Source organism: Eschscholzia californica, unplaced genomic scaffold (assembly GCF_041429995.1).
Source record: "Eschscholzia californica isolate CP2 unplaced genomic scaffold, dmEscCali1.0.p SCAF_6, whole genome shotgun sequence".
Taxonomy (NCBI): Eukaryota; Viridiplantae; Streptophyta; class Magnoliopsida; order Ranunculales; family Papaveraceae; genus Eschscholzia; species Eschscholzia californica.
In genome coordinates, this window is record NW_028238483.1 from 12,574,712 (window position 1) to 12,589,873 (window position 15,162).

Genomic DNA, 15,162 nt, shown 5'->3' on the forward strand with positions numbered 1-15,162 from the left:
ACTACAATGGTCATTACAAAGGCATTGATACCTTGATACGATGTGATAAGCATGATAACTGTCTAATTACTACTGCTAAGGTCCGACGAACTTAAATGAGACCTAAAATCCCACAAAAACTACTTTATTTACACTTAAGTTCAATATTCTTCAATTTGCGCTTCCATCCGATCGAACCTGGGACATCCGCATTGCGGAATAGATGCACTTACTAATGGGGCTACTAGTTTATGGCCCATCTTGCTTTTGCAACTCTCCTTTTTCCTCTCTAAGTTGTAACAGGTTACAGGACGGCAAGAAGTCATAATAGAAAAACTACAAACAATTTTACCAACACGATTGCAGTAAAATAGGAAACATTTGTTTCTCTTTACTAATCGAAATTTCCCTTATTCTTGACTGTCTTTTTTATTGTGTAGAAATTAGTCACTACTTTAGTTCTAATTAGGGTTTCAAAATTTTATTGTAAAGTTTTGGTTGCACTACAGTATCTTATGATGATAAGAACTGGTAATAACTCTCTAGTTTGTTAATGTAGCTTCTGTGGTAACAAAAAAAAAAAGAAGAAATTTTCGTTAACCTCCTAAATGTCTCTTAACTTCGAAAAAGTATTCCCTCCCTTCTTTATTTTGTAGAGGGAAGGAGGACAATAACATTTGATATCTCTCTATAATGTAGAGGAAAGGATAAAATATTCTCCTACAAATGGCTTTGATTATTTGAGTGCAATAAGGTTTGATATCTCTCTAAATATGTAGAGGAAAGGAAGGATGTGGAAGCTTAAGGTGGCCCATGGAGAAGGTCCATTTAGTAAATGGCTAATTACTACAAATAATTTTGTGGGAAGGCAAACTTGGGAATTCGACCCAAATGCAGGGACTCCTGAAGAACGAGCTCAAGTTGAGAAAGTCCGCCAAGAGTTCTATCAAAATCGTTTCGAAGTCAAACCTTGTGGTGATGCTTTACTACGTCTGCAGGTTAGACCATCCAATTCTAGCACCATATTTCTTATAAATTTTGCAGCACTACCTTTTTACATTTAAAGAGATATGGCGGACATTATAATGTCACCACATCTCCGCAATTGGTTAGAGACCGTTGAAAGATTTCTAATAACTGTTCGTTGATTTGAGATGTTTCAAATTCCACCAATGTCTTTGTTATTTGTTTGAAACAATTTATATGCCTACCAATGTCTCTGTTATTTGTTTCAGCAATTCGAATGTTCTCTAATGTATTTGTTATTCGTTTGGGATACGAGATCACGAATTTTTGGAGACACTTTAACTTCATAGACATTAATGAATATTTCAATAGTTTTTTGAGTCAATTTAGATAGGTTTTGGAGATGGGATGTCTTCCATAGTATGGGACAATAAAACAATAATAATAACAGTCTATTGTTAATAATAATAATGATAAAATACCTAACAAAAGAAAATATAGTAATGATATAGTTATTGTAATAGTATTAGTTATTGTAATAATAGTTATAATAATAATAATAATAAAATATCTAACAAATTTTTCCCAATATGTAACAATATAATAGTAAAGATCTACTGATTGTTTATAAATGTCCACATATATCCAAGAAAGTCAAAAGAACATATCTTCAAAATTCATTATAATATGTTACTTAACATGAAACATTAATAATAGCCCTATAGTGACAAATATCCATAAGTTATGCACAAATGTTCACAATGTTGACGAAAGTCTGTGGATACATTTTTGAAATACCAGTAAAAATATAATAAATCGTAAAATAATATAATTATAATAATAAATATTCATGAATTGTCGATAGCTGTCCACGAACGGTCAAGAAGATATTATTGAAATTTCAGTAGAAATATGTTATTTCATACGATAATAATATAATAATGATAATATTAATAATAATAATAATAATAATAATAATAATAATAATAATAATAATAATAATAATAATAATAATAATAATAATAATAATAATAATAATAATAATAATAATAATATACCAATACCTATTTTGATTAAGTAAATAATAATAATAATAATAATAATAATAAATGTCTTAAGAAACTGTCTACTACACATTTTGTCTATAGAATCAATGTCTATAAAAATATTTTGTCTATGAATTCAATATCTTGAAATGTCTTGACATATATGTACATGAATTTTGTCCTTGAATGTTCAATGACTATATCCATTACACTTATTATTCTCGTGAGGGTTCAATTAAGATGAAATAGTGTGCACTAGATACAATAGTTGCTATAAAATTTTAAATTGTTCCTATAAATGACGCTGTAAACGATTTCTCTAAAAGCGTCCTTAAAAGTTTTGAAATTCCATCTGGATGTCCTTTTGTGTTGGGAGCAGCTCACTTCTCTTCTTGAATGAACCAGTTTTCAGCAAGGTCTCTCGTCAACTCTTAGTAAACCTTGACTGAGCCGATTTTAAAGACACATAAGGTCTGTTTTGAATTTGTATGTGTGGTATCTGGCAATCTTTCCCTGTAGTGTAATTATTAGAAGGATTTTTAGTTTTTTGATATTCAAAATAGGTAAAAAAAAAACGACAAATATTTAATAATTTTTATTTAGATCAAAACAATATTTGGAAGAGTATTTCTCTTTTACTTTAAATGTATGTAACGTTTTTGATAGATGTCGGGTTTCGATAAAACTTATATATTTAGAATGTATTTCTCATGACCTTTAAAATGAGATCCACTTTCAATACTTTTTCGCAAAAGCAAACGCAGAAAAACGGTATTATTTTTTTTTTTTTAATTTTGCAAACAAGGTTTAATTTTGCAAACTAAGTTTCGAATCTCGCAAAGTAGATTTGAAGATGCAAAATGTGGTTTAAATCTCACAAATTCAGTTTGCGGAAGCTCGAAAACTAGGTTAGCAAAAGCTCACAAATAGGGTTCCCCAAATTCGTGACGTCGTTCGCAAGTGCGAGCACATCGAAAACTAGAAAAAAAAAAATCCAACGAAAAACATCAATACATTAAGTATCATCATCAAAGTCCTAGCTTTTAAGGTCACTAATAATATTATTACGAAGATCATGAAAACTCTAAATATTTCTACTTTCTCTCTCGAGACAAATTAGTAACTATGACATAAACAACTCTCCCACTATAGAAGTGAAAACCTTGAGTTTCTTATTTGACTATTCTTGGTTTTGATTCATTGGTTGGAGTGAGACTTTAGTTGTTTTGTTTCAATTATGGAGTCGAAGTTGTTCATACTCATGTCGAAAAAAGGTGAAATTATCAAAGTTCAGGTTTGAAATACAACAGGCTTGGAACAATAACCTTTTTTTCTCTTTCTTGCATGGGTGTCCGAAAATTTGATGAGTTACAAAGTTTTTTGTATTCATGGGTGTTTCTTTGTTTGATTTATCCGAGATGGGTAAGTAATAAACTGATTTAGGTGAATGCCTAAGATGGGTTTTACTAGTTGAACTTTGTGTATGTCTAAGGAAAGTAGTTTTTTAGTGAGGTAAACTTAAACTTGCTTGTTAGAACTAAAGGACACGGAAGCTATCGAACCTACCTAGAAATTGATCCGATTATGAAGATTAATCGAAAAGCTAAGCCAAAATCAAATATGCGAACAAAATTTAACGAGGTTCGGCTTTAAAGCCTACGTCCTCGGGCGAACAAGAAATCTTTATTGAAGGATAGATGAAGACGACTAACACAATCCGCAAGTTCGTCCCAAGATGGTACCGTATAGTAATAACCCTCTATACTAAATCTTCGACGACCGAGAAATTTAACACCGCTCAAAAACTATGAAAAATTTCTCTCACTCTTGCTCTCTCTCTAGCTCTCTAAAGAAGAGTTGTTGTTTGTGTTGGTGTGTTGATTACAAAGCACTCAACCCCTATTTATATATATTATAAGCCAAAAAATTGGAAACTGCCTATTGAGCCAAAAAATTGGAAACCATCCCAATTTTTGGAAACTGCCTATAGCTGCCTCTTAAACCTCCTCTTCAATTTTTTAGAAACTGCCTCTTACAATTCTCCACCTCGTACACAATTTGATATACTTCAAATTTTGGACGAACACCAGGATACTCCTTGTAAGATATATCTGCTTCTTGTAACTTCATCCGACTGCACCATATGTCCATGGCTGCCTACGTACCCTTTTATAGGATCAAGCCTACCGTAGTTCTACCAACCCTTCACATAAAGATTATCTTGTCGCCATTACGCCCTTTCGGGCAACTTAACACGAGCCGATTTGTAGCAATTCCAGGCAATGCTGAAACTTGCTACACGTCACCACTTTAGTCAACATGTCCGCGGGATTCTCATCTGTGTGTACCTTCATAAGAGAAACATCACCTTCCTCTATGACATCTCGTACAAAGTGATACTTGACATCGATATGCTTAGTACGAGCATGATGAACCTGATTCTTCGCCAAGTGGATCGCACTTTGACTATCACACCATACATCCACGCACTCCTGCTTAATCCCTAGATCATCCAGAAGACCCCACAACCACAATGCTTCCTTCACACCCTCGGCCATAGCCATATACTCGGCCTCCGTAGTAGATAACGCAACTGTAGATTGTAACATCGATCGCCAACTAACTGGAGCACCATGTACCCTAAATACATAACCAGTAGTAGATCGTCTTCTATCTAGATCGCCAGCATAATCTGAGTCAACATAACCGCTTACCTGACATGTGTCTCCACCAAAGCACAAACCCGTATCAACGGTACCCTTCAAGTACCTCAAGACCCACTTCACAGCTTCCCAATGTGTCTTCCCCGGGTTTGCCATAAACCTGCTAACCACACTGACCGCCTGTGAAATATCTGGACGAGTACACACCATAGCGTACATCAAACTGCCAACTGCACTAGCATACGGTACACGATCCATATGATCCTTCTCCACCGTAGTAGTGGGAGATTGTTTTCCCGAGAGTCTGAAGTGTGGTGCCAAAGGTGTTGACACCGCCTTCGCATTCTGCATCCCAAATCGAGAAACTACTCGTTCGATGTAACCTTTCTGTTTCAAGTACAGTTTCTTACTTGACCGCTCTCTCTTAATCTCCATTCCTAGTATCTTCTTTGCAGCGCCCATGTCTTTCATCTCAAACTCTTGACTGAGTTGAGATTTCAACTTATTTATCTCCACCATGCTTCGAGAAGCAATAAGCATGTCATCCACATACAAAAGGAGATAAATAAAGTCACCTTCGCGAAGCTTTTTGATGTATACACAACAATCATAGTCACTTCTGCGAAAACCATGCTTTAGCATGAAAAAATCAAATCGTTTGTACCATTGGCGAGGGGATTGTTTTAATCCGTAAAGAGATTTTCTCAAACGACATACTTGATTTTCTTTACCCTCAACCTTGTATCCCTCAGGTTGAGCCATATAAATTTCTTCTTCCAAATCACCGTGCAAGAAGGCAGTTTTAACATCGAGTTGTTCCAGCTCAAGATCACTGTGAGCAACAATACTCAATAGCACCCGAATAGAAGTATGTTTCACGACCGGTGAGAAAATCTCATTGTAGTCGACCCCTTCTTTCTGTGCATAACCCTTGGCCACTAGTCTTGCCTTATACCTTGTACCCTTGATCTCGGAAGAATCCTCTTTCTTCTCGTACACCCATTTACAACCAATAACATACTTACCTTCGGGCAATGGGACAACCTCCCATGTCTGGTTCTTGTGAAGAGACTCCATCTCTTCTTGCATAGCAACCAACCAACTCTCTCTTTCCTCCGCGGTAATAGCTTGTTTGAAGGTGACCGGCTCGTCGTCTTCCACCGAGAGTGCATATTCAACCAGATTTGCCTGCCCGTAATGCCTAAGAGGTTTGTCTGACCCTAACCTCTGTACCGGCTTATATAACCGTTTCGGCCTAGTGTGTACCGAAACATCCTGCTGTTGTTGTTGTAAAACTTGTGTACCTTCCCCTTGAACCTCCTCATGATCGGGTTCATCAATTTCCTCATCTTGAGTATTATCCCGATGCTCCACCTGATCATGATTCCTAGAAACCCGTTGGTCTTCGGCTTCTACTTCCACTACTTGAGCTTTAGTAGACCCAACATCACCACAACTAGGCACCGTAGCTTTCGCCATAGCTACAATAGATGACTCATCAAATACCACATCTCTGCTGATTACAAACTTCTTGTCTTCCGTACACCATAGCCGATAACCCTTGACTCCTGTAGCATATCCTAAGAAAATTGCCTTTTTTGCTCTATTGTCAAGTTTGTTACCTTTAACATGGTAATAGGCCGTACAACCGAAAACCTTAAGTCTCTCGTAATCTGCATGTTCACCTGACCACACCTCGTAAGGTATGCCGCCATCTAAAGAAGAATGTGGAGATCTATTCACAATATAACAAGCTGTAGCAACAGATTCTGCCCACCATTCTACGCCTAATCCCGAATTGGAGCGCATACATCTAGCCTTCTCAAGTAGTGTACGGTTCAATCTCTCTGCGACTCCATTCTGCTGAGGTGTGTTTACTACTGTCCAGTGCCTCACAATGCCTTCCTGATTACAAAACTCCTTGAATGCCCCATCCGTGTACTCGGTCCCATTATCCGATCTTAACGTCTTCAGCTTTCGACCAGTTTTGTTCTCAACCATTGCTTTCCACACCAGGAATGTGTTGAATACCTCATTCTTATGCTTCAGAAAATAAAGCCAGACAAATCTCGAATGATCATCAACGAATGTAACAAAATACCTGGAACCACCCTTGGAAGGTAACTTTGCCGGTCCCCAGACATCGGTATGTACGTAGTCTAATACCTCTTTGCTCTTGTACTTACTTGAAGAGAACGTTACCCTGTGTGCCTTCCCGAACACACAATGCTCACAAAACTCCATGCAAGGCTTCTTCATGTCCTTCAACAAGCCTTTCCCGCACATCAAAGATAGACCCTTTTCTGACATATGCCCAAGGCGCATATGCCAAAGCCTCGTACTAGCCGTTGGATCCCTTCCACTGATTCCTACTGCTACATCTCCAGTAATTGTTGTCCCCAAAAGTTTGTATAAATTACCGTAACGAGTACCTCTCATTACCACCAAAGAACCCTTAACGACTTTTATGGAGCCATTCTCTATAATTATCTTACAGCCGTTCCGCTCCAACACACCAACGGAAATTAGATTTTTCCGCAAATCGGGTATGTGTCTTACATCCGTCAATGTTCTCACCACTCCATCGTGCATCTTGATCCGTATTGTTCCGAATCCCACAGTTTTACATATACTATCATCACCCAGTATAACTGTACCACCATCTATACTCCTATAGGTAGTAAACCACTCCCTATTTGGGCACATATGGTGTGACGCCCCTGAATCAAGCATCCACTTATCGAAGATCTTCTCAGACACCTCTGTCACCGAGAAACATTCGTCCGCCTCTTCTGACACATATCCCGCCTCTTGCATCTCTTGTTTCTCCTTGTAGCCTTCGTTCTTTTGCTTCAACTTTCTCTTTGGACAAGCCGCTTTAAAGTGGCCAAGCTCACCACAACTAAAGCACGTTTTCTTGAAAGAGCCTCTAGATTTGGATCTAGATTTCCCGCCCTTTCCCTTTCCTCTTTCATTACTCCTCCCCCTTGTTACAAACAACCCTTGTGCTTGTTCCTTGTCTACTCCACCCGACGCCATACTGCTAGTAGCAACCTTACGAAGGTCATCCGCTAATAGCGAATTTCTCGTCTCTTCCATGCTTAGACTATCACCAACAAGCATCAAAGTTTGAACAAGGTTTTCATAAGATTTTGGCAATGAAAGTAACAATATGAGGGCTTGGTCCTCATCCTCAACCTTAACATCAATATCCTTCAAATCTGAGATAATCCTGTCAAACCTATTTACATATTCCTGAATAGAAGAACCTTCTTCCATTCTACATGTGAATAATTTGGATTTTAAGTAGACTCGATTCGTTAAAGTTTTCGTCATGAAACTGCTTTCTAGCTTTAACCACACACCCGCCGCCGTTGTTTCTCCGTCTACTAGGAACGCCACGTCCCTCTCAAGACACAACATAATGGTAGCCCGTGCTTCGAGATCTAACTCCTCCCAATCCTCATCTGACATATCTCCTGGTTTCATTCCCGTCAACGTCTTGTGTAATTTCTGCGAGATTAGCAGATTCTTCATCTGCATCCGCCAATAAGAAAAATCGTTTTTCCCATTGAACTTCTCTGTCTCATATTTCCCTGATTTGACCGTACCACTTCTCGATCCCATCTTCTCTTCGTTCAATCTCAACAAGGCTCTGGTACCAATTGTTAAAACTGAAAGTCGCGGAAGCTATCGAACCTACCTAGAAATTGATCCGATTATGAAGATTAATCGAAAAGCTAAGCCAAAATCAAATATGCGAACAAAATTTAACGAGGTTCGGCTTTAAAGCCTACGTCCTCGGGCGAACAAGAAATCTTTATTGAAGGATAGATGAAGACGACTAACACAATCCGCAAGTTCGTCCCAAGATGGTACCGTATAGTAATAACCCTCTATACTAAATCTTCGACGACCGAGAAATTTAACACCGCTCAAAAACTATGAAAAATTTCTCTCACTCTTGCTCTCTCTCTAGCTCTCTAAAGAAGAGTTGTTGTTTGTGTTGGTGTGTTGATTACAAAGCACTCAACCCCTATTTATATATATTATAAGCCAAAAAATTGGAAACTGCCTATTGAGCCAAAAAATTGGAAACCATCCCAATTTTTGGAAACTGCCTATAGCTGCCTCTTAAACCTCCTCTTCAATTTTTTAGAAACTGCCTCTTACATTGCTTGCCCTCTTTTTCCTGCTTCATCTCTGAAGGAAGAGAAACAAAAGAGGAAGGAGAGAGAGAGGCATGAAGGGAAATGGTGATAATGGCCGGAATTAATAGTGGAGGTGTCGGCGGAGATAATGGTGGAGGTTGTTGGGGTCCCTCCTTATAATAAAAGGACTCCTAGTTGAAATACGATTTCTCTTATTCTTTATTTGGAGAAAAAATAGAAACTTCTAGGCCATGTTTGGCGCGCGGGAATGGAATGTGATTCCTCAGGAATTACATTCCCGTAACGTCATCCCCAGAAATCACATTCCCGTAGTTTGATGTTTGGTTTAACCATGAATGAGAATTTGATTCCTGACATATTCCTAATTAGGTGTTTGGTTCGTATAGGAATAGGAATGTAAATATTTGTAAAAGTTCACTTTTACCTTTACTTAAACTACATAAAATACATATCAACTTTTTTTTTTTGCGTGAAATATACACATCAACTTTGTTATATATTAAAATTCAAATCAGCATTATTTTTTCAAATTAGTAGATATGAAACAATAACACGATACATCAAAGGGTTAAAATTTAAAGATAATAAATAAATGTCTTAATAAAAATTTGTCTAAAATAAAATTTTGTTCGTAAACCTAAATAGGAATTTATCTAAAATTAAATTTTGTTCATAAACATAAATAGTACTTATTAATACCAGATCCTACAAAAAAATAAAATTGGTTATTCAATATTTTGTTAAGGATATATTTGTCAATAAATATTAATATATGTGATTCCGGCGAACAGGAATCACAAACCCACCTGCCCCTTGGGTTTGTTATTACCCCTTTTTGTGGGAATCACATTCCCGGGCCCACACCATTCCCGCGAGCCAAACAATGATCTGGAATGTGATTCCCGGGAATCACATTCCATTCCCACGCCATTCCCGCGCGCCAAACACGACCCTATTTTTCAAGCCTAAAAAGGAATTTCTATTTTTATTGGTAAACCTCCCTATTTATCATTAAAAAAGGGAATGAAAAGGAAGAGATTATTCACAACTTTCTAAACAAAGGGAAGTCAGAGAAAGAGAGATTTCTGAAGTGGTTCTTTCAAGCAAGATTGAGAGAAAAGAATATTGAAGATCAGATGTATGATCTCAGAAGCTAAACTGCCTAAAAGCTTATGGGGTGAGGCAATGCATACTGGATGTTATCTGATCAATTTATCACCTTCAGCACCATTAGATGGAGATGTAGCTAAGAGAGTATGGGCTGGGAAAGAAGTCAGTTATGGACACCTAAGGGCGTTTGGTTGCAGAGCTTTTGTGCATATACCTAAAGATTAAAGAATAAAGCTTGATGATAAAGCCAAACAATGCATCTTTTTAGGGTATGCATATGAGAAATTTGGTTACAGGTTATGGGATCTAGTCGATAAGAAGATTATTAGAAGTAAAGATGCGGTCTTTCTTAAAGATCAAATTATTGACGACTTCGGGAAAGTTGAGAAACATGAGAATCATAGTAATGATCTCATTGATCTAGATCCACATATGTCTTCTAAAGTTATGCATGATAATGCAGGTGAAGAACAAAATCATGAAGATGAAGCTCATGAAGATGTTCCTATGGGTGATGATGTTAAGCAAGGAATGGAAGTTCAACATAAACCACCAGCTGAATTGAGAAGATCGACTAAAGAGAGAGCACCGTTTACCAAGTATCCTCCACACGAGTATGTGATGGTTACAGATAGTAGAGAACCGCAGTGTTATGAAGAAGCCATAGATGATGTACACAAGGAGTGGTTGAAAGCTATGCAAGATGAGATTGAATCCTTGCATAAGAATAACACTTTTAAGTTGGTTTAAAACCCTAAGAACAAGAAAATTATTAAAAATAAGTGGGTGTTAAAAATCAAGACCGAAGAAAGAAATTTACAATCACGGTACAAGGCACGCCTAGTGGTGAAAGGATTTGGGCAGAACAAGGGTATTGGTTTTGATGGGATTTTCTCCCCGGTGGTGAAGATGTCCTCTATACGGTTAGTATTGAGATTGGCTGCAAGTATGGACCTAGAAATTGAACAAGTAGATGTCAAGACCGCTTTCCTTCATGGTGACTTGGAGGAAGATGTGTATATGCAACAACCAACAGGGGTTGAAGTTAAAGGTAAGGAACACTTGGCTTGTAAGTTAGAGAAGAGTTTATATGGGCTGAAACAAGCACCAAGACAGTGGTACAAAAAGTTTGAATCATTCATGGACGATCAAGGGTATCACAGGATGACTTCAGATCATTGTGTTTTCGTTCATAAAGTTCCTGATGGAGATATTATTATACTTCTGCTTTATGTTGATGATATGTTGATTGTTGGTCAGGATGCTGATAAAATTAGCAGGTTAAAGAAGAAACTAAACAAATATTTCAATATGAAAGACTTGGGTCCAGCAAAACAAATTATTGACATGCATATATCTCGTGACAGAAAAGCTGAAAAACTTTGGTTATCACAAGAAAGATACATTGAGAAGGTTCTAGAAAGGTTCAAGATGGACAAGACAAAACCAGTGAGTTGTCCATTAGCCAGTCACTTCAAGTTGACTCGTGATTAGTGTCCATTAACTAGAAGTGAGAAAGAAGAAATGGAGAAAATTCCTTATGCTTCAGCTGTAGGAAGCTTGATGTATGCAGTGGTGTGTACGAGATCGGACATTGCATTTGCAGTTGGAGTAGTAAGCAGATTTTTTGCCAATCCAGGCAAAGAATCTTAAAGGTACTTCTAAAGCTCGTATATATTTTGGTAATGATAAGCCAGTATTAGTCGGTTACACAGATGCAGACATGGCAAGAAATGTAGACTCCAAAAGGTCCACATCAGACTACCTATTTACATTTTCAAGGGGAGCAGTGTCATGGAAATCTAAAGTACAGAAGTGTGTAGCTTTATCTACTACAGAGGCAAAATATATTGCCATCACAAAATGTTGCAAGGAGATGTTATGGCCGAAGGGACTATTAGAAGAACTTGGTATGAAACAGGATAATTATGTTATTCATTGTGATAGTCAGAGTGCCATCTACCTCAGTAAGAATTCTAGTTTCCATTCCAAGTCTAAGCATATAAATGTGAGATACCAGTGGATCCAGAATCTTCTTGAAGAAAAGGTGTTGAAGATCGAGAAAATCCATACTGACCACAATGGTTTAGATATGATGACAAAACCATTACCCAAAGGAAACATGAGCTATGCAGCAGGGTTGCAGGTTTGGGTGTGGTAAGTCCCTCTTCATAAGTCGGGAGAGGGAGTTTGTTGGGGTCCCTCCTTATAATAAAAGGACTCCTAGTTGAAATATGATTTCCCTTAATTCTTATTTGGAGAAAAAATAGAAACTTCTACTTTTCAAGCCTAAAAAGGACTCTTATTTCTATTGGTAAACCTCCATATTTATCATTATAAAAGGGAATGGAAGGGAAGAGATTATTCATAACTTTCAGAACAAAGAGAAGTCAGAGAAAGAGTGATTTCTGAAGTGGTTCTTTCAAGAGATTGAAAGAGAAGAATATTGGTTTGAAGAAAAGAAGATTATTAATCTTGTGAAGAAATTTAGGTTGTGGTTATCTTCTTCAGCCTTCGGTAATCTAGGATTTGTTCAAATTTTAAGGAGTAAGAGATTTCTATTTCATTGTTTCTTTGTTCAGTTTATCCACCATAATTTTGGTGAAGAGTTGTTATCTAAGAGTGTTTCTACACATCTTGAAGAATTGGTTAATCCCCTATTGCTTTGGGAAGATTGTAACCCATTATCATCATTATAGTTGAAGATTTCTGGACCAGGTCCCATGGTTTTTTACCTTCTATCTTGGAGGGGTTTTTTGCCACGTTAAATTATCTTGGTGTCTCTGATTTTACATTCGCATCGTTTATCTTCATATTCATGAACAAGTTAGTTAGGTTATTTTTCCTAACAGAGGTATTGCCGCTGTTAATGGTGTTAGTGGGAAGGCAAGGATGGGTGGTGTTCAGAGGAAACAAGAAAAATTACAATATTTTTATTTCCACTAAAAAGTTTGACTCCGGAAAATTAATTATTTCCTAGAAACATTGACCTTAATTTATCTGTGGATGTAAGTCGAGATAATGAGGTGTATCATCGACTGAACCATGTATCGTGTGAACTATTTCAGTTTATCTCTCTGATTATTACATAACTGTGAAATTAACATGGTTGCATAGCAGGTCTCAATTTCAATCTTGTTTCATATTTAGCTTTCATATTTAGAGAGATGAAGTGGTGGGAAACCGTAGAGGATTTGAAGGATGAATTCATTGTCGAATGAACACCAAGTTAAGAACTATTAAGGATCATGTTTCTACTAATGGTCAGATAAAACATTAAACAGAAATAATTACACCAAGTTTAAATAAGATTATACTCTTATTTGTTGTGACAAAAACAAGAAATCCAGAAAAAACTATAAAGAAAGTAAACAATCATGCAAAACACAAGAGATTTACGTGGGTCGATCAGTTTGTTAAACATACTCCATGGTGAACATCGGCGCGATGATTCCCACTATGATAAGAAAACAACTTAAACAAGAGATTCATGAGAGTTATTTTTATTAGATATCCCTAGGATTTTAGTTTATATAGCCACTAAAATCCTAATCCCACATATCCACCGCCTCATCGATACTTTCTTCTAATTTTAAATTACACGTGGACGCTAACATTAATAACCACTTATAAGCCATCCCTTGCATACCAGCTCTGCTGAACGGGTCCAAAATTTCATGCCGAAGGCTGCGTGTTAGTGGGTTGCAGACTACGTTAAATGTCGACCCGTATTCCCACCTTCAACAATTCTCCATCTTTACTTGAATACGCCACCATCATATGATCAAAGCCTCTTTGTCGTTACCGTAACAACACTGTAATGGGTTGCTCTCTAGAGGGCCCTTAACAGTTGTAGATCCCGATCAAGTCTAAACAATGCTTAAACTTGATCTCCCTTCTTTAATGTCATCTAGGCACTTATGGAAGGTTGAGAAGAAGAACTCTTCTTCTTTGACTAGATAGATAGGATGGGAGCCTTATTTCTAAAATCTCTCTCTCCACTTGAAGTTGTAGAGATCGATTTTCTTTAGAGAAAATTCCACACGTTTTTTGTTTTATAATGGTCCTTACATAGAGAACCCTAATTGGAATCATAATCAAATTAGGATTCAATAAAGACCACAGAAAAGATAAGACTCAGAATCCTATTCTGAGTTCGATTCCTAGATGGGAGTTCTGTCCATCTGAGATTCCTCTTTGTTATGGCCAGCCAGGGTAGCCCCTTGGTGGGCTTGGTCTGATCGGCCCATTACTCCAGCTGGCCATCATATGGCCGACCCCTGTAGCTTGACTCGGGCCTCCTTTTCGGATCCGGTTCTTCTTATCTTTGTCCGGATCCTATCCGACCTTTTTAGGCCTATTTAGTGGGATCTAATCCAACCTTTTGCCTTATTCCCTCTAATCAACTCTCTCCGATCAAGCCACAACTCTTTGGTGTAACTCGTTGTAGGATCCGACCTATGTTAACCGCAAATCACTGAAGATCTGACGATCGTAGTTGGCTTCTAGCTAAGCATTACGATCCCTAATTCGACCAAACTAGATGACCTTCTGGATAAAGTCATCATAATCCTATTTAAAAAATTGAGCACATTGTCATCTTGGTCGAAGGACACACCTTCATAAGGACATCTCCTTCAGAACGAAAGGACATATCCTTCACCTTCTCGTTCAACCTTTTAGCAAATCCTGATGAACTTGCAAAACTCGTATCTTGATCTACCATAGATTAAAATCATTACTCTTATCAAACTTTTTTATCTAGTACTTTTCCATCATCAAACATAACCAACCTCTAGTCCTAGTTTGTTATGAAGAAATTAAGAAACCCAAGTAAAGTAATAAAGAAAGTAAACAATCACACAAGAGATTTACGTGATTTGGTTTGTTAAACCTACTCCACGGTGAACAATGACGCGATGATTTTCGCTATGATAAGAAACAAATTTACGCAAATATTCGTGAGAATTTTTCGTATAAGATATGTTTAATGTTTTAGTTTACATTGCCACTAAAACGCTGATCCTACCGACCAACCTCTTGACTGCCTTTCTATTTCTAGTTCTGACATACAAATGGATACCACTAACATTAATAACCACATTAACACAAGTCCTGCCTCGCCATACCACAGATATTTTCAAATCAATTTTCTCTCTCTTCTTTACAAGTTTGGAAACCAAATCAATTTTCTCTATCTTACTATGTAAATTCTTTTTTCGATAC

The 15,162-nt window shown here is 37.2% G+C and overlaps 1 protein-coding gene across 3 annotated transcripts in view; it reads left to right on the forward strand.

Annotated features, from left to right (window-relative positions):
* Nucleotides 1-679: 679 nt before the first annotated feature.
* The window catches only part of LOC147531782 (beta-amyrin synthase 1-like), a 50,028-nt gene continuing 35,545 nt past the window's right edge, over nt 680-15,162 (forward strand). For all 3 annotated transcript variants that reach the window (XR_015228412.1, XM_086651101.1, XM_086651102.1), the window contains exon 1: nt 680-977. Coding sequence is in view for 2 of the 3 variants with exons in the window: in XM_086651101.1 (XP_086507227.1) it covers nt 771-977 (207 nt within the window). In the remaining variant the exon portion in view is untranslated. The remainder of the gene's footprint in view (nt 978-15,162) is intronic.